Source organism: Rattus norvegicus, chromosome 1 (assembly GCF_036323735.1).
Source record: "Rattus norvegicus strain BN/NHsdMcwi chromosome 1, GRCr8, whole genome shotgun sequence".
In the NCBI taxonomy this organism is placed as follows: Eukaryota; Metazoa; Chordata; class Mammalia; order Rodentia; family Muridae; genus Rattus; species Rattus norvegicus.
In genome coordinates, this window is record NC_086019.1 from 165129839 (window position 1) to 165155024 (window position 25186).

Genomic DNA, 25186 nt, shown 5'->3' on the forward strand with positions numbered 1-25186 from the left:
TGGAACTTACTATGGCAACGGACTGGCCTCAAATTCACGCAGAGAGCCTCCTGCCTCTGGAGAGCTGATGATGAAGGTATGAGCACAACACCCAGTATGGGGTGTTGTCTGAAGTTCACACTTCACTAGGCACCTGGCAACTTCACTCTGACGGTGTGTGTAATCATATATGTACATGTCCTTGTGCCAAGCTGGCCACTTTTTGTGACTGAAATGATATGCATCTATGTGGGACTCAGACAGGACAGCGAGTGACTATATATGGCTGTGGCAGTGTCACCACGAATGAGGATGTGGGTGACCTTAAGGGCTCCCTCAGGGCAGTTTTGGGCTGTTTGCTCTGCAGGGCTCCAGACCCACCCTGAGTAAACACTTAGATCCGGACCTTGTGGTGCTTGGATAAGGCTCCTGTAATCGCTGTAATAGGACGCGGCCCTCTCAAGTCCCAGTCCACCTTGGAGGCCTGAGAGTATTTTGACCTGAAGGCCTAGGTGTGGAACTACCTCTGCACTCTTTCCTAGTGATGTCACACAAGTCACTGCTTGGTCTTCTAGAACAGTGAGCTCGGGGCACACTGTGTTGCCGTAGACAACTTCTCGGCATTTACTCCATCCTTAGCAGCAGACAGGGTTACCCCAGGAGGAAGGTGGGGAAAAGGGGCCCGTGGGGGTAATTTATCATCCAAAGACCTCCGTCTGTCTGTCTGTCTGTCTGTCTAGATGGTGAGTAGGGGTGGGCACTCAAGACTTGAGTATGCTGAGCACCAGTCACTCATCTCTGTGATCCTTTGGAGACTGAGGTGGGACTGACTCAACTTCTAAGCCAGCCTGCTAGATTACAGAGCTAGACCATTACAGACGTAAACCACATCTCACAAACACAAAGGCAAAGTGGCAGACACTGTGCGAGCACGTGTCTCTGTGAGTGTGTGTGTGTGTGTGTGTGTAGGGTTTTGTTAACGTAATGACCTGGCAAGTTGTCAAGCTTCCCACAAGTAGAGAAGATGGCATGTAATAGGAATAGGGGCTATTTCAGACCAGGAGAACTGGGGTTTTTTTTTTCTTCTTCGTTTTGTGTAGCCTGGGCTAGCTTCAAATTCCCTATGTAGGTAAGGATGACTTTGAACTCCTCCTGAAACTCCTGCCTCTGCCTTGACAGTGCTAGGATTACAGACAATCCACCATACCCAGTTTCTGGGTTTTTATTTCCAATTCTCCTGATCTCTAGGCCGTGGTGTCTCCCCTTGTCAGGGTGGGTCCAGAGGAGATCAGTCCTTAGAACTGTTGCAGGGAGTTGCTGGCATTAGGGAGGAATTAGCGGGGTAGTTCCTGGCAGGTTCTGCACGACCGAGACTGACCCCTGCACCCATTGTCTGGTATAAATCTCGGTGAGCTCTGCTTCCCCTCTATTCTAAGAGCCACAGTGCTGAGGAGCTGAAAGTCTCCTCAAGCACTGGTCTTCTTTATGAGGGTGCAAGTGAGAGCCAGGATTGCTCAATGTCTGCCCTGAGCCTTGAGTCCTCACCTTCCCTGAGCTCCGCTTGCTGATTACCCCTCATATAAACTCGAATCTCTGCAGCCCGTGGCACTTTCTCAGTGCTAATATTTTGGAGCTGGGAGCCATGAAAATGTCAGCCCAGCCTCTGGTGGACTTTCAGAGGTAGCACACACACATTCTGGGCAGACTCTCGTTCTAGATAACTGACCAGACACAGCAGTGTCTTTCTTTGCCAGCCGTTGCACTGTGTAATCTTACACCAGAATCTAACTACATCATGATATTTCTCTAATCTTTTTCTTAAATCAGACAATGAGTTTGGACAATGAGTTCTCTGTTCTACCCTTCCTCTGGTTGGGTTGTAGTTCTGGTTACTGATCTAAGGGTGAAAGGCATGTATACCCAAGCCCAAAGCCTTCGTTGTTGTCATTCTCAGAGGTTATTGTTCCAGATGAGGAAACAGGTGTGTGTGGGGATCTACTTCAAGTCACAGAACTAAAAAATGGTATTGTTTGGATTTGAACCCGGGTCCATAGCCAGGCAGTAGGAAGCAGCCGTGGCTGGGTCCTAGGATTGGTGTCCAGACCCCAAGCTTGTTCCTTATCTGCTTGGCTCACTCCTCTTGTCTCTCTTGCTCAGGGATGTGGTGCAACGGGATTTGGGACCACTTTCATGTTCACAAGGCTGTCAGGAGCCTCAGAACCAGGGACACCTAAATTCATGAGATGGGGGTCCAGCGTGGGCACATCAATGTGCAGGAGGAAGTGACATCCTTCTGCTCATCCTCCAGCAGGTCACCTGCTATTTTTGATCCTCAAGACCCAAAAGATTTATTCTTAATCTGGGTTATGTGAGTGATGGCTTGGCTCCTGTTATCTGTTCCTCACTAGCTGGCTGTTTTCCCCTCAGACTGGCACCTTAGGGCTAGGGAGGTCCTGTCAGTTTGCCTTCACAGCCACTTCCTGCTCTCTCACCCCAGCCTTATCTCTCCACCACACTGGACTGGAAGGTGGGCATGAGAGGTTTAGTATCCTGTTGCCTGATATCTGCCAAGATTTGTGCTATCAGGGCCCCCAAAGCCATCAGGCCACAGCTGCTATCTCTACCTCGTGGCTAGTCCCTGAAGATCCAGCTCACAAAGCAGTCCTTGGCTTTTCTAAAGTCCCTTTGGGCCTCCTGCCAGCTTGGGAGTGTTGGTATGACAAACACACTGAGGCTTGGGGAAGGTGGACATGGGCAAAGGAGGTTCAGAGAGTTAGTGCCTGGGGCCTCTCAAGCCCAAAGCCACCTACTCATTCCCAGACACTTCTAAAGAGGGTGAGTTTAGAGGGCGTGCGTGTGATTAGCTGACGCTTCCTCCCACACCGCTTCCTCCCACACCGATGGGAGGCCTGGGTATCTAAGGTCAATTGCACAGGCTGATGGGGACCTGCGGTTTTGTTTTGTTTTAGACTTACTTTGTAGAACACCCTTCAGGGCAACTTGCCATCATGGCTATGTGTTTACACTGATTTATTTCTTATTTGTGGTACTAATGATTAAATCTAGGGCTCTACCACAAAGTTACAGCCTCAGCCTTTAAAAAAAAAAACAACAGAAACAAAGCAAAACAAACAACAAAAACAAAAACAAAAACAAAAAAACGATTGCAGGTCTTACTTTGTTGCCTGTGCTGGTTTTGAACTCAATATGTAGCCCAGGGAAAGCCTTAAACTTTGAATCTTCCTCCTCCGTCTCCTGAGTAGCTGGGGTTATAGGCCTGCGCTACCACAGGCAGCTTCCTGCTCATTTTAAAATTGGGCGCGATTTACAAACATCTCAGAGCCCTGAGCACTTCAGGAAAAAAAAATACACATCTATTTGTGAACCTGCTGCAGTGCTGAGTCCGCGGTTTTCTCTTAACACCTGTAAGAAAAGAAATCTACACGGTGAAGATAGGAGGTGACGAGAGCCCAGGGAGAGAATGCAGAGGGCACAGAAAGAAGCCCTGGGTGGCAGAGGCTTGGTACTTTGGCTCTCACTCTGGCACTACTAAGTCAATGGTGGTCACTTATTGTTCCTTCTCTCCAGAGGAGCATATCAAAAGTCTTCTGTGGCCCAGGACCAGTGACCAGACTGTCATGCTCATACTGGCCTGGTCCTTGCTCTTGCATTGAGTAGATGAAACAGAGCTGGCACAACGGGTCAGGGCTTCCAGTATGGAAAAGTAGGCAGAGGAGTTAGCGAACAGATCTTAAATCAGGCTACAGAGTAGGGCTCTGGGCCACTCTATTCTGTTGAGGGGTGGCGGTGGCCGGGGAGGGGGTGGGGTGGGGCTCCAGCATTCTGGGGCCCTGTGCTTTTGAGTACTAGTGTTACCCTACGGGATGTGTGTGTACATGGGTGAGAGCTAAAGAGGGGTGCATTTGGAAGCTATCAAATAGCAATGTGAGAGGGTGCTGGTTCAGGACCCCTCTCTGGCCCGCGTGAGACTGAAGTGGAAATTTTGCCAAATGCTGGCCAGCCTGTGAACCTTGAGCCTTTTAAGTTGGATCAACTTCCGGCTGGGTTTGCACACCCTAGTGGGAATTGAGTTGGGTGTGTGGAGGAGGCTCGTTATGCTCTTGGTTGATGGAGCTTGCAAGCTGTGGACATCTCTAAGTTAGTTACTGAGGATCTGTCATCCCTATCCCTGCTAGTTAGGCTCTCAATTGTCATGGCTGTGTGTGCCCACCCTTGAATCTCTGAAGTGGTGTGTGTGTGTGTGTGTGTGTGTGTGTGTGTGTGTGTGTGAACAAACTGTTGCAGAAGTGTGTACCTACCTGCAAGGGTGGGAGCGAGGAGTAGAGAAGGAGCTCCCAGTTAACTTCCAGAATCCCTCTTGGCACCTCAACCTTACTCTGAGAGCCCAGGCTACTTTGCCTTTTGGCTACATCGCTACTGCTCACTGGTCCCGGGTCTTCTGCTAGTCTACAGCTCCTCCCGGACTTTGCCCCTTCTCCGGGGCTTACGGGGGCGGGCGCTAGGACCCGGCGGGGCGGGGCGGGGCTCGGTGCTCCCGCAGCTCTTACCTCCGCAGCCTGGAAAATACCAAGCGAGGCGAGCGGAGCCCGGGAGCCCGGAGCCTAGCGGGAGGGAGGAGGGCGGAGGGGGCGCGCGGGGCGGGGGGCGCGGAGCGGGGCGGGGCCGGCGGCAGGACCCACTGCTCCTCCCCCCAGGGCCCCCGCGCGGCCCCCGGTCGCCCGGGCAGCGGAGGCAGCGGCGCCGGCGGAAGAGCTCGCACCCCGGCCCCGGCCCGCCCCGGCAGAGAAGCCCGTACAGGTGAGACTTGGCCACCACGCCCCGCCCCCACCATGGCCCCGCGCAGCTTGCTGCCGAGTTAGTTGTGCGAGTCCGGCCAGCACCGCGCGGGGACTCCGTGCCAGACCCGCACCTGCGATCCCCAGAGTCCCGCCCGGCTCTCGCGGGCTCCTGCACCCGCTACGCAGCAACCCTACTGCCGCTCCAGGGAAGTATGAGGTCGCTCCTTGTGGGAGGGTGGTGACTGTCCTGTGCCGGTGCACAACCGCCTGGGGCCAGTACCTGCCCTTCTAAAGCTGTCCGCTGGTCCGGGACCCCGGCTAGCCCCACCCGCGCCCCTAGCGCACTGACTCTGGTCCCCAAACCGGTCTTGCAGGTCCCAGGAAGGTGGCGTCAGCATCTGCAGCCGCGCCGACGTTGTCTGAGCCTCCGCGGAGGACCCAGGAGAGTCGGACTAGGACCAGGGCCCCGGGCCTCCCCACGCTCTCTATGGAAAAGCCAGCTGCTTCAACAGAACCCCAAGGGCCTCGGCCCGCTTTGGGCCGTGAAAGTGTCCAGGTGCCCGATGACCAGGACTTCCGCAGTTTTCGGTCAGAGTGTGAGGCCGAGGTGGGCTGGAACCTGACCTACAGCAAGGCCGGTGTGTCTGTGTGGGTGCAGGCTGTGGAGATGGATCGAACTCTGCACAAGATCAAGGTAGGGTTGCTCTGTGGTACCTGCAGCCTCCACTCCTCCTGAACTGTCTCTCACAGGAGTCTCCTCGTCCGACTCAGACCAGGAGCCCATAGAGGGGTGCATGTGGGCGCAGTCTCCTAATATAAGCCAGGAGAAGGTATGGTCCCCCATTATACACATGGGCCATACCACTTATCTGGCTCACGGAACTCTTAACTAGGCATGCCAGTGTGTTTAGGAGATGGGTGATGGCCAGGCATACATAGGGGAATAGTGTTTCTCAGAGGTCTGTCTTTCAGAGTAGCGTCTGCTTGGACCCTTCGTTTGACTCCGTAGGTGGGTGAATGGCCCACGTCCTCTGTCACCCAGGGCTCTCTAGTCTGAGATGGGTCTTCTGCTCATCTCTCTGCACTCTTGTGTGCAGAGGATGAGATTCCTTCCTGCTTGGTTCCTCTAGTCTTCCCTGTCCCTGCCCTGTGGCTCAGTGAGGCTCCGTGTCTTCAGCAGGCCTTTAGGACTGTGGCTGGCAGCTCCTGATGGCTCTCTTGCCCTGAGCCATACTAGGGGTGAAGTTGGGGAAGCGGGGTCTTAGGGTCAAGGGAAAACAGCTCAGAAGGCAGATGAATGAATACTCACTAGCCCCTCACTGCCATTTCTCCTCCTCCCGGCCCCATGATTCTCTTCTCTCCGTCATGACAGGGCAGCTTAGGGTTTGATGGGGCAGAGATCCTGGTCTAGGGGCCTCAGTAGCTGTTTCTCACACATGTGGTTTTGTCGTGAGTGCCACATTGCAGGGTGTGGACTTCCCCTTAGAGGGCTCTTGGAAGGCCCTAGCACCCTTCTCCAGCTCTGAGTCTGTGGGATGCATCCCTGCTCTTGGAGGCCAGGGTGTTGGACTATCTTAGCAGGGTCCCTGCTGCCTAGGGCCTGGTCTGTGACTTCTGACCTTATACTAGAGCCTGAGGTGCTGACCTTTCCCCTCTGGCCCTGTGCTTTTTTTTGCCTTGTCCTAATCATTTATAGCTTGATCCACCTGTCCCCACATGGTTGGCTTGCTCTCCCTGCTGTCCCTTTGCCCTCTGTGACTCTCTCTGTATGCCCTTGCTGACTGACTCTCTCTGGGTTTCTGTATACCTCCTTGCTCTGAGTCTCTCCCTAGGCTTAAAGACCCTGGGCTGGAGTTTCTTCAAGGCCTAGCCTAGGGTCTGAGCCTGAGGAGCAGGGCGGAAAGGGCAGCTGGTAGTGTCAGCGTGTTGCTGACTGCATTCAGGGTCCTCCCCACAGTGTCCACCAGGGTAGTGGTGTTGGAGAAAGAAGGACATGAGAACAGAGTCAAAGGTGGGGGACTGAATGAGAAAGGCTTAAAGCCAGCAGTGTGCAGGGGCTGGGAAGTTTGCCTCCCAAGGGACTGCTCTCATCTGTGCGTGTGTGTGTGTGTGTGGGGGGGGGAGTGTGTGTGTCTATGGGGGAGTGTGGGTACTGCCACCCTTTGTCAATAGGGTGGGGTTGCCTCCTCCATCTGGCTTGGTTAATGAATAAACCCAGTCTTGCCCAGGATGGATAGGAGTTGGCAAGTCTGGAGACTAGGTTGCCTCAAGCAGACCCCTTGTGGCTAGATTAGACTTGAGAAGGGAGAATATTTGAAGAAGCTGTGGTGTTATGAGCTTCTGGGCAAGACATATGTTTTCTCCAACACACCGGGTTCCAGTGCTTTACATACTGAACAGAGGCTAAGGTACTAGGCAGCCTTTTGTGCAACCTGCTTAAGGAGAGAGAGAGAGAGAGAGAGAGAGAGAGAGAGAGAGAGAGAGAGAGAGAGAGAGAGAGAGAATATATGAATATGAATACTTAGAGTCCTGATGGGTTAGTCTCCAAGTCTAATCTTGTCTCTAACTTTTCTCCCATACTGCCTCAGCCCCATTTCCCACAGTAGAGGAGGGAGGCAGAACCTAGGCCCAGGGAAGAGACTGGCACCTTAGTTATAGATATCACCAGTGGCCAGGCTCCATGTCTGGTCTTCTCAGCACAGATGGAACTCTGGGAGATGAGCTGAGGTCTCTGAGCTTCCCGTCCCCAGATTCCAGGACTTCTAGTTGCCACAGTTAGCCTCTTTCTGATAAACACCCTCCTCCCATCGAAGCATTTTCTTTTGGTTATCTGATTTAGCCTCAGGCTAGTCCTGGAGAGTCTTCAGCTTGCCTCTGTGTTACTAAGAAAGAAACAGACCAAAAGAAAGCTCACCCTACAACTGGTAGGAGTGCAACCCGGGTCAGCATGCTCCAGTGCTGCTGCCCTCTCTGATGAATTTGCATCCTTGGGCAACACTGGCCTTTAACCCCATCAATAACTCTTTGAAGAACTGAAGGACACTATGTTCCCATCATCCTACTCTTGTTTGATGGATGACAAAGCTGAGGCCCAGAGGGGTGAGTGACTCTTGCCAAGGTCATACATCAGGTAGAAACCAGAATCCCAGGGATCATTGGGTCATTGCAGGAAACTGGGACTTAACCTCAATTGTTTGTTGAAACTCTGGTTCCTCTCTTCCCCTTTCTTCCCCCCTCTCCTGCATCCTGTGCTGTTGTGTGTGTGCCTGTGTGTGTGTGTGTGTGTGTGTGTGTGTGTGTGTGTGTATACATGTGTGCGTGTATAGGGGGGTGCCTTATTTTCTTCATCGATTTTACCTTGCTCTTCTCCCTATCTCTGTCCAAAGGTCCCTGGAAGCCACCATGGCTCTGGGCCCAGCCGACAGCTAGGACAAATAAAAGAGGCTAATGGAGGCTACCCCTACTCTTTCCCTCCCCCCTGGCCTCTGGCCTGCTCTGGCTTCAGGCCTGTACTGGGCTCTGGGTTAGTGGACAGGAGGCAAACAGTTCCTCCTGCAAGTCTAGGCCCCTTGTACCAGAGCAGATGTTGAGTATGGATGGCAGAGAACAAGCAGAGAACCCAAACCCAGGTTTCTCAAAGCCCAGGCTTGAAGAAATAGAAAAATACTTTCAGTCATTCAACCAGAGAATTGTCTAGATCTGGTATCTTTTTGCTTTGTGTGACTGAGACACAGCCCTTCCACTCTCTGAGCTGTCTGGTTACCTGCCATTGGGCCTTTCTGATTTGAAGGATCTCTGAACTCAGTGGCTGGGCCAGGACACATGAGAGAAAGAACAAGGCACCCCTGGCAAGCGTGCGCTGGACGACCTGTGCTCAAGTCTTCTGTTGCTTACTGTATGTCTGTCTATGTGGCAGGCAGAGGAGGACTCCTGGCTTCTTCCTAATGCTTTCAGTGCTACTGGAGAGAGGGAAGGCAATTCTAGGTGCATCCAGGCCTACAGGCCCTAGTTTGTGAGCACACACTGTAGCAGGGATGACCCAAGAAGGACCAGGACCTATGACAAGAGCAGACTGGTGTCAGGATCTTTGGGGACTTGGAGTTAGAATATCTGTGGGAGTTCTTGAGAGCTTCTTGCCCCAGGAAACTCATTAATAGGGACTCGTCTCCTGACTTCTGGTCCTGTGGTCCTTCCTTTTCCTTTGGTGAAAGCTCTAAATATCTCCTCCTGGCTCAGGCTCACTGTCCACCTGTCCCATGACACAGCTACTTAGGGTACAGTCTCTCAAGCCAATGTCCAGGTCTTAGTACCCATTCATGAGTACCGCATTCTCCTGTGACATATGGCTCACCTAGGGATCTCTGAGTACCTTTCTTACCTTCAGAGTCTGGGACTCAAAGCTGTCCTGGGAAAGACAAGGATATGTAGGGCCAGGACCACCAAGTCTGCCATTGTCCTGTAAGGTAGGACTCTTCAGTCCAATGGAGTAGATGTGGAAAATGGAGGCTCAGAACAGGGGTCCACTTGTACAAGACCAAACAGTTAGAAGTGGCTGATGCTGGATCAGAGCTCAGATCCTTGCCTCCCCCACGCCCCAGTCAAAACTGCCTTCTCTCTGCCCCTTGGCCTGTCTCTCAGCCCTATAGGCCTCTCTGTCTCCAGAACCCCATGGAGATTTACCCTCTGTCCTTGGGTCTCTCTGTGCTGTGTCATTGTGAGAGGATACCTTGAAGGAGACCCAACTGGGTAAAAGTCCAGGGTCTGAGGGGTTACTTCACCTCTCTGGATCTGTTTTTCTTGTCTGTGGTGTCAAGGATGAGAGGTGACATGGTTTTAGGAGTTGGGGGAGTTCAGCTCCTGGTTTGGCCTTTGCTTCTCAAGGGTCAGTGAGTCCATTTCTATAGGAAGTTGCTGGGCAGGTGGTTTGTAGAGGTGATCTTAAATCTTAGGCTTGGGAAGGTGATGTGAGTACCACAGGGCCTAGGTAAGGATGGTCACCTAAGGCTTGGTGGTCTATCCCAGAGAGGAAGGCCCCTAGGTGTGGACTCTGAATCCAGAGATAGCTCCGAGGAGTCCTGCCTTGGCTCCAGCCATGACCTGACATAGGAGATCTAGAAGAGGAGGCCCCCAAATATGTCCTGGGGAATAGAGTTCTAGAGAGGCTCCCAGGGAGCTAATAGCGTGTGCTATGGGGAAGGTGCACTAAAAGGGGGAACCATCAGCAGTGACTGCAGGTGTTGAGGAAAACTTTCTGGCTTGAGGCGCCTGTTTTGAGTTGAACTCTACAAGAGAGAACACATGATTCAAAGTCTTGGTTGTATGGCCCTGGGCAGGCTGCTTCTACTCGTTCTTTGTTCGACGTGGACAGAAGTATCAGTTTGCCCGTTCTGCTACTTCAGTTACTCATTCAGTGAACGTCACTGGATAGCCCCTCTGTCTGGACCCGTGCTGGAGGTAGGGGACAGCCAGGGATGGAGGGCTGTGAACCCAGAGCGACCACTGAGCCGGCCAGTGCTGGAGTACGCTGCCTAAGTGGTGGCTTTGGAATTGAGGGGAGAGAGAATGGGAGTTTGTCAGCATCTGGAGCATTCTGCACAGATACAAAGAGGAGGTTAGGGGGAGACAGGACAGGGCATTGGACGAGATGCCCTGGTTGAGGATAGGGAGTAGAAAGGGACTAGTGAGCTAGGCCAGGCCTGCCGCCTTCTGGAACTCTGGAACTAGGGGGTCTTATGGTACCAGGGTTTTGCCGTCGGGAGAGGCTGCACCTGTCTGGGTAATGGTACTGAGTCTGTACTAGAGCAGGGCTGTGGCCAGTGCAGCTTGGATGAGCCCAGAGGAATGAGGAGGGATGGGACAGCAAAGTGCAAACTGTGACTTGCAGAGTAGGCTGAGGTGGAAGCCAGTACGCTGCACACAGCCCCTGTGGCTCCTGCCCTGGCAGTGGGTGGGGTGCCTGCAGGCTATGTCCCTGTTGGGGGTAGGGGAGTCCACAGTTCCTGGGTTGTCTTAGTGCCCTCCACACTCAGTTCCCCAGGCTTTTAAACTTTAACGAGCCTCAGCTCAGTTTCCAGCCGAGAGTGTTTAAAGTTTCAGGAGATGAGAGAAAAGAGCAGTCCTGGAGACAGCTGGGTCCTCTTTCTCCCCTTGTGCCTCTATGCCTGGCTGGACACCTGGAGCCAGAGCCCTAGGTACCATGACCCGGAGACTTGGCTCTCTGTGCAGGTCTAGGACCTACACTGGGCCTCTATAGAGTGTTCCCGAAGGCCTGGGTGTGCATGAGGTGTCCAACAAGCATAGATGGGAATAGAACCCAGTCACAGCCCAGACCGCTGACCTGGGCAGACAATCATCCTCTGGCCACAGGAGGAGGAGCATAGCTCAGAGTAGGTGTCAGGTTGGCAGTGTTCCCAACCCTCTCAGCACTCTTTTGCAAGCTCTAAGCCCCTCCTAGCATGCTTGTGTTGGTAGAGATGCTGAAGGTCCCTAAAAAGGCTTAAAAACATGGGATTGGAGAGTCCCGTGCCAAATTCACACTCTTCTCACTTGCCATTAAATGGAGCTTGTGGCCAGCAGCTCAGGGCATGTGACACTGTTTTCTGAACTTGTATGTATGTATGTATGTATGTATGTATGTATGTATGTATGCATGTATTGTATGTTTTATGTGTATGTGCTCATATGTATGCATGTGCATATGCCACAGCAGGAGTGTGGAGGTCAGAGGGCACCTTGACGGACTTGGTTCTCTCCTACTATGCAGATCCTAGTCTTGGTGCAGGTGCCTTTATCTGAGCCATCTCACTGGCCCTCTCTGGCATACCGTTGCCTCCCTGCCTTCCAGCCTGGGCTCGCAGAAGGCAGGCATATGCCACATCTCTAGAATCTTTCTGGCCCGGGGCAGGTATTCAGTGTCTGCACAGGTGGGAAGTTGGGGGTGACACCTGCTCTGATCTCCTTGTGGCACCTGGGCCATTTAATCTTACGGTTTCTTATCAATGCTGGCTCCTGAAGGTCCCCTCATCATTCCCTGGACCCCACTCTCTGTCTTTGGACATTTCTTGATGTCCAGGACCTAGGAATGGGTGAACGGTGATAAGACTTGCAAGAGAGAGAGGCCTGATAGCTAGAGGTGATCTGTCTCCCCTGTGTGTCTCCAGTATGCATTCATTCAAGCATAGATATGTTTAATCACAGAGTCCATACGTTATACTATATGCCAAGCATAGTGTTCTGTGGGAATTTGGCACCAAATCACACTTCTCAGACCCTGTTGTTATGAGGTTCATATCCTGTCAGGGAGCCAAGCAAAACAGAAGCAAACAGCTGAAGAAGATACCAGAGGGAGGTTCTGTTCTAAGCACAGGGTAATCTGATGGGGGTGGAGGATTCTGCGTGTAGGTTTCTGTGTTTGGAACTGGACTGTGGGTGGCTGTGTGTGACACAGCCTTTGGATGAGTGGACTGTGAGCCCCCTCACAAGCAGGTACACGGTTCCCCAACCCCAAGCAGGCATCTGAGACGTTTGGGTCATTCCACACTGAATGCATATGTGTGCCAAGTGTGAGTCTCTGTGTTTCTGTGTCTGGCATTACTCTGTGTGAGTCACACCCCCTCACTGCAGGAGCAGAGTTGTCTCTGATCCAATTATGTCTGCTCAGCTGTCTCCTGGCAGCTCCCGCCCCCTGGTGCAGCTCTGCTTCTACCATGGCTTCCCCCTTCCTGCTGCTTCTAAAGCTTCCGTCTGCCTCTAGCTCCTCTCTGGGTCTCAGGCTATTCCTTTTCCAACCCTGTGTCTGTTCTCTTCTCCCTGCCTGGTAACTGCCTGTGTCCCTGATAGCTCTACTCGGCCCTTCTTCTCCTTTTGCTTTCCTTGTCTCAGTTGTGCATTCACTTAGCAAACCTCCTCTTCTGCTGTCTACCGACTCTGCCGGCTATTGTGTTGTGGATATGGCGACAGATCAGACCTGGGCGCTCCCCTCCAGAGACTCCAGGCCTGGTGGAGAGACAGAGAAAGCCTTTGCAGGAGTGTTGGACAGAGACTTGTGCTGAGAATAGTGACCAACAGCCTGAAGATGAGAGCAGGGTGGGAGACAGGACTTCCACAGGGAGTGGTGCCCAGGCCTAGGCAGATTCTGGAAGTCTGTGAGCTCCGGGATGGGGCAGATGCACACATGGGGCTGAGGAAGGAGGAAGGCAGGACAGTTGGATTTTTATCCTGAAGCCAGGAAAGGTAGAGGCTTTCAAGCTTGGCAGAGTCATTGTTGGTTCCTGGTTTAGAAAGCTCAGGGAACCGATTGATTGGGAACCTGGAGACTTGAAAGGAGGGTGTGGCTACAGAGGCCAAGCAGGGATGGTGGAGCAGAGAGGGCTTGTCCAGAAGGAAGGCTGCGGTTCAGCTGGGCTATGGAAAATGGAAGGAAGGAATTGGTTTAGAGCCAAGCTTGGATTCTAGGCACTTGGGACAGCTAATAAGCTTGGGTTGAGCATGGGGGACCCAGTGGCCTAGGGCCTGGCTAGGGATCGATGCCCAGGAAGTTACTGAGGCAGAAGTCCAGTGCTTGCTAGATCTTTAGGGATCATCACCCACGGTGGCCCCTGATACCCGGGGAGTGTTTGTCTTTATCTGTCTCAGTGTCCAATCTTGTCTCACTGGTCCCCTGCTCCACCTCACTTTCTTCTGCCTCCCGTTAATATCTCTTCCCCAGCTCCCCTCCTTCATCTCTCTCCCCCTGTCCTCGTGGGTAAGAGTGGAAGGCAGGAGGACAGGAGGTCAGTCTCTGCGGCCTTCCCTTCATCCCTGCTCAGAGCCGGGCCTGCTGCTGATGCTGGGGATGGGGGTGTCCAAGGGAGCTGCTGGAGACCAGTGGGAGGGAGGGCACCAGGCAGGGCAGGGATGAGTCACCCAGCCCTGGATGGGGAGCAGCAGAAAAGGGCCTGGCTGGGTCCTTGCAGGCAGCTCTGTATATAGAAGACACGGCAGGCAGGCTGTGTCTCCTCCAGTCCTGGGTGCCTGAGAAGAGTTAAGTTGCAGGTAGTTGCTGCCAGATCCCTCCCCTTCAGAGAAGGCTGTGGGGACCAATGGCCATTTCCCAGCTGTGCTTGCTGAGCTGGAAGAGGGGGACGGGGACTTTGTATTAGGTCCACAGCGTGTGTGTTCTCTATACCCCTCCAGTAGGCCCTCCTCAAGCAAAGGTAGCCCTAAGAGCCCCTCTCCATTCTACACATAACCCTATAAGCTCCAGCCTCTAGCATGGGCCTCCCTCATCTGACTAAGTGCTAGACCATCTGGTATTCCCTGGTTCTCTCACAGAATAGAGCCCATTCTTAGGGACCGGGCTTAGGGGTAGACTTTGGGTTACACTGGCTCTAGGAAGGTTCCATTTTTTCCAAACCGCCACTCACTAAGGGACACTGACTTAACCATAGAGTGGGCAAAGCTGTCAAGCCACTAGCACAGAACCTGGCACAGCAGGCACTCCATTAACAGTGGCTGAATGGATGAATGAATGAGCAGGTTTAGTACCCAAGGGACAGCTCCATTTCCTGCCTTATCCTTGTTCACTCAGGGTAACTCAGGTTACCTCATGCAGCTGCATGTGCCTTCTTCCTGAAGCCAGCCAGTTCTGGTTCCCGGCTTGTACCAGTCTCTGCCAAGAGCCTTTCCCCCTTTTCATCTAGATGTCACCTGCCCATCTGACTTTCCTTTAGAATTTGGCTTTGCCATGTTCTCCTCTGCCTGTAGTTCCTCATCCTTCTGTCTCTTCGTCGTTGCCTGCTTCCTGCCTTGGCCCAAGAGTGAGTGACCTGAGACCCCTCTGGTTCCCACTTCTAGCATAGTCTCTTCCTTGATTAGTGGCTCAGATACTGCTGAGCATTTCCAATAACCTGTGTCAGCCCAGTGTCAGGCCTCGGTGTGGATGAGCCTGGGCTCTCGGGTCCAGGGCACAAGGTCTTAGAGGTTCTGGGTAGAAAAGCTTCAGCAACTTCAACTTCAACAATTCTTCCTCCTCCTCCTCCTCCTCCTCCTCCTCCTCCTCCTCCTCCTCCTCCCCCTCCTCCCCCTCCTCCTCTTCTTCCTCCTCCTCTTCCCCCTCCCCCTCCTCCCCCTCCTCCCCCTCCTCCCCCTCCTCCTCCTTGCTTCCTAGCTTCTCTCCCTCCTGCTTTCTTTCTTGATACAGGGTTTCTCTGTTTCACCCTAGCTGTGCTGGAACTTGCTCTGTAGACCAGGCTAGCCTCAAAGTCAGAGATCAGCTTGCCTCTGCTTCCCGTGCTAGGATTAAATGTGTGCACCACTACCGCCTGGCCTGGATGGAACTTTAATTAGGACACCAAAATGTTGTTTTTTTCACAGTTCTTACTATAGCCAGGCTGACATCAAACTAATTTATTCTCCTACATTAGTTTCCTATGCACTAGGATTACAGCTATACAAGATGCAACAGTGGGTTTAAACAAAAACATTTCATAAATATTATAGCAATAGTAAGAAGAGTCCAAAAATTAAAACCTGGCAGATGCCCGAAGTTTCAATAACTAGGTGTGCTGAGGCAGGAGGACCACTTAAACTCAGGAGTTGGAGGCCAGCCTGGATAAACAGCAGAAACCTTGTGGGATGGGTGTCGGTGGGAGAAGGCGGGTGGTATGTAGCTTATTTGAAAGATGCTTGCCTGGCAGGCACACACGTGAAGCCTTGTGTTTGTCTCTCAGAACTGTGTAAACTGGGTGTAGTGGTGTAAGCCTATGATCTCTGTACTGGGGAGGTGCAGAGGGGGGGGGGGTTGAGGTGATCTTTGGCTATGTAGCAAGTCCAAGGCCAGCCTGGTCTTCGTGAGACTGTCTCGATATTTTTTTAATTAAAAAAAAAACAAACCAAACAAACCAAAAACTAAACTAAACTAAACCCTGGTTTCCCAGAGGGACCATCCCCAGGATTCCTTCCAGCTCTTTCTCAAGGGTCAGGTAATCTGTGCGTGGTTGAAACCGGCACAGTTTGCGTGCTGCTTTGCTCATTTGAATCTGCGTCGGTAGACGTTGCTCACCTCACCAGAGTTAGTAATTCATGAACCGTTCTGGCAGCGGCTTACCACCAAGCCTGTTCTGGGCTCTGAGAGTTACAGAGCTGAGAGGCTGCCCCCGTCCTGGGGGTGGGGTGGAGTGGACAACACAGCCCTTGATGGCTGCGCAGTCCTCAGGGTGATGTGTCATTCTGAATGGAACAGGCCTTGCTTATGCTGTTCTCCAATATAATTTTCTAATTACAAATTCAATAACATGCTCATGAATATTGTAACAGAACTTTTCTTACTTTATTTTTTTCCTGAGCTTAGTTTTTTTCTGAGTACTGGGAATTGAACCCAGGCCCTCATGCAGGCTAGGCAAACACTCTACCTCAGTTCTTTGTGTGTTAGGTGCACATGCACGTGTGTGCATGCACATGTATGTATACAGAGGCCAGAGGAAGATCTTGGCTGTCACACTTCATGTACCATCTACCTTGCTGCTGCTGCTGCTGCTGCTGCTGCTGCTGCTGCTGCTGCTGCTTTTGTTCTAGTGTCTGTCATGGCTTGGAATTTGACAAGGAGACTAGGCTGGTCCAAGAGCACCAGTGATCTGCCTTTCTCTATCTCTTGAAGTGCTGGGATTAGAAGTTTGTTACTGCCTTTTAAAAAAATATTATTAAATTTATGTGTTGGTGTTTTACTTGCATGTATGTCTGTGTAGCAGGAGCCTGTGTAAACCAGAAGAGGCATCAGATTGCCTATGACTGGAGTCACAGATGGTGTGAGCTCCATGTGGGTGATAGGAATTGAACTTAGGTCTTCTGGAAGAGCAAGTACTCTTAACCTCTGAGCCATCTCTGCAGCAGCTCCACCCCCACCCCACTTAATATCAGTTTTGAGGATCAAACCGGGTCCTGATTCCTGAAAATCAAATACTTTACCAACTGAGCCTTCTGATTTTTGGGGTGTGTGTGAGTTGTATGTGTGTGTGTATGTGTGTGTATATGTATATGTGGGTGTCTATGTATGTGTGGGTGTGTATGTATGTGTGTGTTATGTATGTGTGGGTGTGTATGCGTGTGTGTAATGTGTGTGTATGTATGTGTGTGTGTAATGTGTGTGTATGTATGTGTGTGTATATGTATGTGTGGGTGTGTATGTATGTGTGTGAGTGTGTGTGTGTATGTGTGTGTGGGTGTGTATGTGTGTGTGTGGGGTGTGTGGGTGTGTATGTATGAGTGTATGTGTGTATGTGTGTGTGTAAGGGCCTGTGCACTCACCTGTGAGTGTGCAAATGTAGAGGCCAGAGGTTTTACCTGGCGTCTTCTTCTTTGACTCTCCAGTCTTAGTTTTTGATCATGGCCTCACTGAGTCTGTGCGTGCTACTTCAGCTGCAGTGCTGGCGGTGAGCCTCAGGACCCACCTATTTCCAGCACAGTGCTGAGGTTACAGATGTCTGCTACAGCACCTGGCTTTGACTTGGGTGCTGGGGATCTGAACCCAGGTCCCTATGCTTGCACAGCAGTCATTTTACTGACTGAGTCTTCTCCCCAGCCCTGTCTTTGAGCTTTTTCATTCTTCTTTTGAGACAGGGTCTCATTAAGCTGTCTAGGTTGGCTTTGAACTTGCAATCTTCCTGCCTTAGCCTCTCAAGTAGCTAGGATTTCATGGCTGTGCCAATCAGGCCTGGCTTGACAAATTATTTTCTAGAACTGTATGGCTAGTTGTTACTGTCACTGTGTGTCATTCTTTTCCTTGGGTGGTGGGGCTGCTGAGGGCCTGATCCAAGGTTTTGTTTTAGCCTGATCCAAGGCTTTGTTTTATTTGTATCACTAAGCTATACCTAGACCCTGTGTCACACTGTTACTACATCCTTATAAGGAGTGGGTATATTCATGTTAGTTTATGAGTATAAATAGGTACCTCAGTATTTTTCAGGTGATGATGGTGATGGTGGTGATGATGATGATGATTGGTTTTTCAGGGCAGGGTTGCTCTGTGTAGCCCTGGATATCCTGGAACTCACTCTGTAGACAGGCTGTCCTTGAACTTAGAGATTCACCTGCCTCTACCTCCTGAGTGCTGGGATTAAAGATGTGCACCACCACCCGGCCAGATGATGATGATGATGATGATGATGGTGATGATGATGATGATGATGATGATGATGATGATTTGATACAGAGGTCTCACAATGTTGGCCAGTCTAGTTTTCAAGGCATCCTTCCTCCTTCTTTAGCTCCTAAGGAGCTGAGATTGTAGGCCTACTGTCCTGATTAACTTTTTTTTTGACTATCAGAACTATTACAGCTTTTAAAAACAAGTTCTAGATCTTCCCCGGACCTGCCTCTTGGTGTTTCTGATCCACTCCAAGCCCTCTACTCCTTTGTCAGAGGAATTTTTCTTAAGCCAAAAAAATTGTAAAAAAAAAAAATTGTACAAGTACCCAAGGGTCTTTTCCAGCTGTGCAGGCGTCTCAATTGAACTGGAACACTACAAGTTACCAGCTGGCATCCAGCATTCTGAGTTAGAGAAGCCTATGCAGGCATAGCCTCTCTATGGGCCCCATTCACGAAGCAGGTCTTAACTGAGCTGGTTTATGTCAGGGGCTGCCATGATCAGGGGCCATAGAACTTCAGGCAGAAGAATGCAATGCCTACTTGAGACAGGACAATTGCCTGGAGAGGAGAAGACAAGGAGGTCTGGGACACAGCACAGCCTGAAGAATTTAGGGACAAGACAGCAGACACATTAGGAAAGGAGCCCGTGAGGGGATGTCCTGGGAGGCATCTGGGACAGACTTGGAGGAGGAGCTTCCTTGCTACTCATCATGGTAGGCCTGACAGATGTGTTCCTCTTCCCTCTTGCCAGCCACTGGAGAAGGGTCTTCCGTTCTGGAGATCCCCGAATCCCAGGAAGCAGGCCCTCCCTCAGATCCCCTGGGCCTGGTTTCCTGTGGAAACAGCAAAGTGGAGGGAGAGCCAGAGTAGAGAGAGGGCCAACGCCTGCTGTGTGTCTTGTGCAGTTAGGGCCTCTCAGAACCCCTGGTCTGGGTCCCACCCACTTAGGCCAGGACCTGGTAGAAGGTCATGAAAGGTGACTGGGTTGATCTGGGCAGGGCTTCCTATAGCGGGTGTCTACCTATCCATCCAACCTCTCAGCATTTTTTGGATTTTTTTTTTAATTCCTTGTCTTTATAACCTTGCCCTTAGGAAGTTAGCAGGGAGACACTCCTTGGGCACGGCCAGAGAGCTCAGGGAGGAGCCTGGGGCTGGAAGCCTGTAGAAGGCACATATTTGAAGGCTTTCTGTGAAAGCCTCCTCTAATCCTCATAGCACCAGGGAAGGGTGCCCCCCCACCCCCTTTGACAGGTACAGATGCTGGGACTTAAAGCTCCTTTCTTTGCACAAGCTAAGACCATGTAGCCAGGATGTAGCCAGGAAAGATCTGTCGCATGCACAAAAGTCCAGAGCTGCTAGGGAAACTGAGAGCCTGTGGGGCCCTGGCAGGGCACTGTGATAGCCTGAGGCTTCTCAGAGAAGCAGAGCCTCAGCACTGGGTTTCAGAAAAGCATCACCCTGACTTTGAACTTGGGGAGGTGTGGTAAAGCAAGTCAGATGAAGACTCTGTTAGCTCCTCCTCTCTGGCTGGCCATCCCTCCAGAAGGTCCTAAGCACAGCATCCTATGGTCCTTAGACAACATGCTTTGGAGTCAGGAGTCTGTGGACTCTGGTTCTCTGCTCTGGTGTATGTGGCCATCATTCTACCTCCTGGGCCTGTGTCAGCATAGTGCACTGGAAGGTTATGAGGGTGATGTGCTTTCCCATTGGGGAAACTTAGCCCAGAAAAGGGTAAGGGAAGACCTACCAACTTCTCAACGCAAAACCTCTGAGCAGATGGTCCTATGAAGGGAATAACCATTAAGCAACCAATAAGGCAGATATGGCCTTGTAGTATGGAAACCTGCCGGGTAAGAACAGCTTTTTTTGAGTGTTCACAATGTTCCAGGCATAGTTCATACTTTACCTCATGTAGTCTCAGTATCCTGAGGCGGTAGTTGTTACTACCGTCCCAGTTTTTTATGTGAGGAAACCAAGGCTTGTGTGTTAAGTCTTGTGCCTGGGGGTAATAGCTGGGTTCTACAGTAGAATTGCCTGCCGCAGGGTGTTCAGGAGTGCTCCCTGGCGGTCCTCCTTGCTTATCCAGATCCTTCGGCTGCAGCTCTGTGGATCTGGGGTGCTGAGTTAGGGCTATGCTCAGGAGTTCTGGGTAGCCCCACGCAGTCATAGGGATCCATCCCACATCAAGATTTGGAGAGAGTTCTGGGGAAACAGCATGCAGTTTCTCTGGTGACACTTGGCCCCTCTGGGGCTCACTTGTAACATGGCAGCTGTCACACACACTAGATCCAGACTTTGAAAGCGTTGTAGTCCAGCAGGGCTCCTAGCATTCTCTGTCCCTGAACTTGGCAAACATCCCCCTCCTAGAAGAGATTCTCCAGGAAGCCTGCTCCACACCGGCCCCTGAGGAGCCAGGCTGCTCTGGCCCTAGCGGGAAGGCTAGGTCATCTTCCTTGTCTGGAAGGTTAAGCTCAGGCCAGATTCACCTCTGCCTCCTCAGACTCAGGCCAGAGCTGGAACTGGGCGCTGCTAGTTAGATGGTGGGGTTCCGTCACACACTTTCATGGACTGGAAAAGCAAGTGGGGCAGAGGGAAACGACTTCCTCCAAGCCACATTTTATAGGTACAGATTGGAGTTGATCTTGAATTTTTTTGATGCTGGTAGAACCCACAGCTTTGGCCATGGCAAGCATTGGCTTTGCCAATGAGCTCAGTCCTCCTCTTGCCTGAACTTTTAAAACTCTTTTAAAATAAAATTTAATAATGCTGCACATGTATTTGCTTGTGCATGCATGTGTGTTTGTGTGCGGGCTCATGTGTATGCATGTGTGTGTTCCAATCATTTTATTCAGAGGCTGAAGGTGGGGAAGGGGCTGAAGTTCTGACCTGGTGTCCTCAGCCAGGCAGATCTACCTGGCCTCCTCCTTGCCGACGACTAGGACAGACCTCTGCTGGGAAGGTGAGAATCCCAGCTACTACTGGAAAGGGATGGTGTAGGGCCAGAGCAGTCTGGCTCCTCAGGGGCGGGTGTGGAGCAGGCTTCCTGGAGAATCTCTTCTAGGAGGGGGATGTTTGCCAAGTTCAGGGGCAGAGAGTGCAGTGAGGACCAAGGCCAGAGCCAGACAAGAGCACACTCTCCTGGTTGAGCTTGTCTACCTGCTCAAGTTTCTGTTGCATGGCCTACATCACCTAAAACTCAAAACGTCCCTGGTCCCAAATATGCTGGGACCGGTGGATGATTTCAGGTGTGGGTCACAGGAAGTATAGGATGAGCCTGGGACATCTTACTGAGCTAGAAAGGAAGTACTCAAAGAATGACAAAGAATGACCTTGTCTGGTAGACATGAAAGCCAGCCTGAAGACTGACCAACTTCTCAGGACTGACCAGGCCTCTCGACGTTTTACCACTGAAAGTAGCCAGTTCTGGGAGACTGCAATTCCTGGCAAACTAAGACATGTATCACTCTACCATGAGCCACATTACATCTAAGACAAGCTTATTAAAATGAGTAATGAAAAAAATAAAAAACCAAAACAGTGATAGCAGATTAAACTGAACCCAATAAGAGACCTTTCCAACTTGGGCCCAGCAGAATGGCTCCCACAAAGAAGGGTGGTAAGAAGAAAGCTCATTTTGCCATCAATGAGGGGGTGACCCGAAAATTCACACGCGCATCCATGGAGTGGGCTTCAAGGAGCGTGCCCCTTGGGCAGGCACTCAGAGACATTCGGAAATTTGCCGTGAAGGAGATGGGGACACCAGATGTAAGCACCGACACCAAGCTCAATAAAGTCGCCTGGGCCAATGGAGTAAGGAATGTTCCGCATCGCACCTGAATCATGTACATAGTTTTAAGGCACCGCCTATCAAATACTTATCAACTGCAAGGGACAGTAAGAGCCTGCAAATGGCTCAGCACTTGAAACGAAGTCCCCGTCACCTGTGGAAATGCTGGACAGCTGTGGCAGCCCTCCTGCAACCCCAACACCACAGGCAGAGCTAGGGGATTCCTGGGGTAAGCTGGCTAGTTGGACTAGCTGAATCAGTGAGCTCTTGGTTCACTGATGCATCCTGCCTCATTAAACAAGGTGGAGAGTTATCAAGTAAGACATTCCATGTCAACTTCCAGCCTCTACACACGTGTGCACATGCTTGCACACATCCAAGTACAGGGGCAGAGAGCGCAGCCAGGACCAAGGCCCAAAGCCAGGCAATTGCATGGTGTACTGAGTTGCTGTCCACCTGGCTAAGTCTCTGGGGCATGGTGTGGGTAGCCTAATACTCAAAAGGTCCCAGGTTCCAAACACACCAAGTGGGAGGAATACGTTCCCAGTAGAGAAAGCTGATTGATTCGGGAATGTTACTGGGTCAAGTTACAATAGTGTGCTCCCTAACAGAATGCAGTGGAAAGACTATGAACAGCACTTATGTGGTACCTCCCCCAAGGGGGCGTTCTTTGAGTACGTCCTTTCTAGCTCAGTGAGATGTCCCAGGCTCATCCTATACTTCCTGTGACCCACACCTGAAATCATCCACCGGTCCCAGCATATTTGGGACCAGGGACGTTTTGAGTTTTAGGCGATGTAGGCCATGCCACAGAAACTTGAGCAGGTGGACAAGCTCAGCCAGGAGAGTGTGCTCTTGTCTGGCTCTGGCCTTGGTCCTCACTGCACTCTCTGCCCCTGAACTTGGCAAACATCCCCCTCCTAGAAGAGATTCTCCAGGAAGCCTGCTCCACACCGGCCTCTGAGGAGCCAGGCTGCTCTGGCCCTAGCGGGAAGGTTAGGTCATCTTCCTTGTCTGGAAGGTTAAGCTCAGGCCAGATTCACCTCTGCCTCCTCAGACTCAGGCCAGGGCTGGAACTGGGCGCTGCTGGATAGATGGGGGTCCAGTCACACGCTTTCATGGACTAGAAAAGCAAATGGGGCAGAAGGAAACGACTTCCTCAAACTCACGTTTTCTAGGGACAGGTTGGAGTTGATCTTGAATTTTTTTGATGCTGGTAGAACCCTTAGCTTTGGCCATGCCAAGCATCACCTCTGCCAGTGAGCCCCGTCCTCCTCTTGCCTGAACTTTAAAACTCCTTTTAAAAATAAAATTTAATAATGCTGCACATATGCCTGCTTGTGCATGCATGTGTGTTTGTGTGCGTGTGTGTGTGGGGGGGTTCATTTGTGTGTGTGTTCCAGTCATTTTACTCAGAGGCTGAAGGTGGGGAAGGGACTGAAGGTCTGAGCTGGTGTCCTCAGCCAGGCAGAGCTATCTGGCAGATGGCTTAACTCTTCATTCTAAACTAGGTCTTATCTCTAAGAATGTAGTAGTGACCTGGCTTATCTTTGCACTTTAAAAATGTTGTTAATAGCTAGGCTTGATGGCACACACCTATAATCCCAGCACTCGTGAGACTGAGTTTAAAACCAGCCTGGTCTACAGAGTGAGTTCCAGGACAGCCAGGGCCACACAGAGAAACCCTATCTCAAAAAAACCAAAGTGTGTGTGTGGGGTGGCGGGGAGGGTGGTTACTGCTGAAGCAGTACTACAGACATCTCAGAAACTCGGCAACACACAGGCAAACAGACTGCACCTCTGGCAGAGACTACTGTTGTCCCCTGAGGTTTGTGCTGGTTGAGCTTTTTCTAAGCACAGATTTTCCTCCCTGCTCTTTTCAATTTATAATGTACTTGGGGTCGGGGGCAGAAATTTCCACCATTTGTTTCCATACAGTTTCAGTGCATCTAAGACTCAGATGACCCCTCATGTTTCTCTAGTTGTACCCCAGAACGACTCTTGTAAGCAGCACCTGGTGGTTCAGGCCTGTCAGCTGAGGCACTTAAGAGCTGAGGCAGGAAGATCACAAATGCAAGTCCAACCCAGGCAACTTAATGAGATCCCATCTTAGAAATAAGAAGTAATAAAAGGCCCAGGGATTTAGCTCAGTCATAGAACATTTGTCTTGCATGCATGAAGCCCTAGATCAAATCCCTGAGTAAAAGGAGGAAGAGGAGGAAGAAGAGGAGGAAGAGGAGGAGGAGGGGGAGGAGGAAGAGGAAAAGGAGGATTTTCCTATTTATAGCTGATGTGTCACAATCCAGAGTCACACTTTACATGGTGGTGCTCAGGGCTGGAGAGATGGCTCAGCAGTTAAAAGCACTGGCTTCCCTTTTCAGAAGACCTGAGTTCAGTACCCAGTACCAGCACATAGCAGCTCATGAATGTCTGATATTCCAGTTCCAGGGGACTGAACTCTTACACAGACATACGTACAGGCAAAACACACACACAAATATAACACATAAAATAAAATAAACATAAATCATTAACAAAAAAAAAGGCCCTTGCCTTTAATCCAAGCATTTAGGAGGTAGAGATGGGCAGATTGCTGAGTTCTAGGCTAGCCTGGTCTACTAAGTGAGTTCTAGGACAGTCAGGGCTACACAGGGAAACTGTCTCAAAAACAAACAAACCAACAACAAAAAGCCAAATGGTGGCACCCAGCCCTTCGCGTCACCTTTTGACAAAGCAGAACTCTTCTGCGTAGACCAGGCTAGTAGCTCTGCAGGGCCCAGCACCTGGCTTTGTCTACGTTGGTTCTCACGGGGTCCCTTCGCTTGTTCCCTTGTGCTCTGTATTTTCTGTAATCTGACGTCGTGTGGGGGGCATAGTGCATCTCTTGAAATTAGCACCCCCAGCCAGGAGCAGCCTATCTTGTGCTTTCATTGTGCCCAGGCCTGTGAGGCGGGGGGCAGTGCTTCCTCTCGTGTAGCCGAGTGTACTCACTTTCTCATGGGTAGAGAGCAAAGTGTGTGGGTTTCCTGTGTTGGACGAATGTCAGTTCTGGGAGCATGTTATAGACTACACAGGAAAAAACCATTATACTTTGCTCTGGGGGTTGGGCTCTTGGGGCAGGATAGAACAAGGATCTGTATTCACCTCTTTGAATACAGATCTTGAGAACCCTGGTTCTGTCTTTACTTGCTTCTCAGACATGTGAGCTGGATTAAATCACAGCCCTGCTACTTAACCCGCCAGGTGACCTTGCCTGGGTACTTAACCTCTTCAACCTCAATTCCCTCCTTGGCTTTGTTACCTGGCATAATCGTTTGAAGGACTAAATAAAGCAAGGTGTGCAGTGTGGCTGTCCTCTCCCCTAGATGGGAAGCTCTTTGAGGGTACAACCGGATAATAGGAAGATGTCTGAAAATAGTCTCCTACTGACTCACTATCTAGCCCAGGCTGGCCCTTAAGCAACTTGAGGTGGTCTTCCTGCCCCAGCCTCTCAAGTGCT

The 25186-nt window shown here is 51.2% G+C and overlaps 1 protein-coding gene across 2 annotated transcripts in view; it reads left to right on the plus strand.

The window, feature by feature from the left end:
* Positions 1 to 569: 569 nt before the first annotated feature.
* Positions 570 to 25186, plus strand: part of Stard10 (StAR-related lipid transfer domain containing 10) — a 28727-nt gene continuing 4110 nt past the window's right edge. Inside the window, exons 1-3 of one of the 2 annotated variants that reach the window (XM_063285179.1) lie at positions 570 to 722; positions 4695 to 4797; positions 5153 to 5472. In XM_063285179.1, the coding sequence (XP_063141249.1) occupies positions 720 to 722; positions 4695 to 4797; positions 5153 to 5472 (426 nt within the window). In that variant the 5' untranslated portion in view covers positions 570 to 719. Of the gene's footprint in view, positions 723 to 4694; positions 4798 to 4898; positions 4996 to 5152; positions 5473 to 25186 lie in introns of those variants that run through there. The other variant, NM_001013069.1, reaches the window with a different exon arrangement.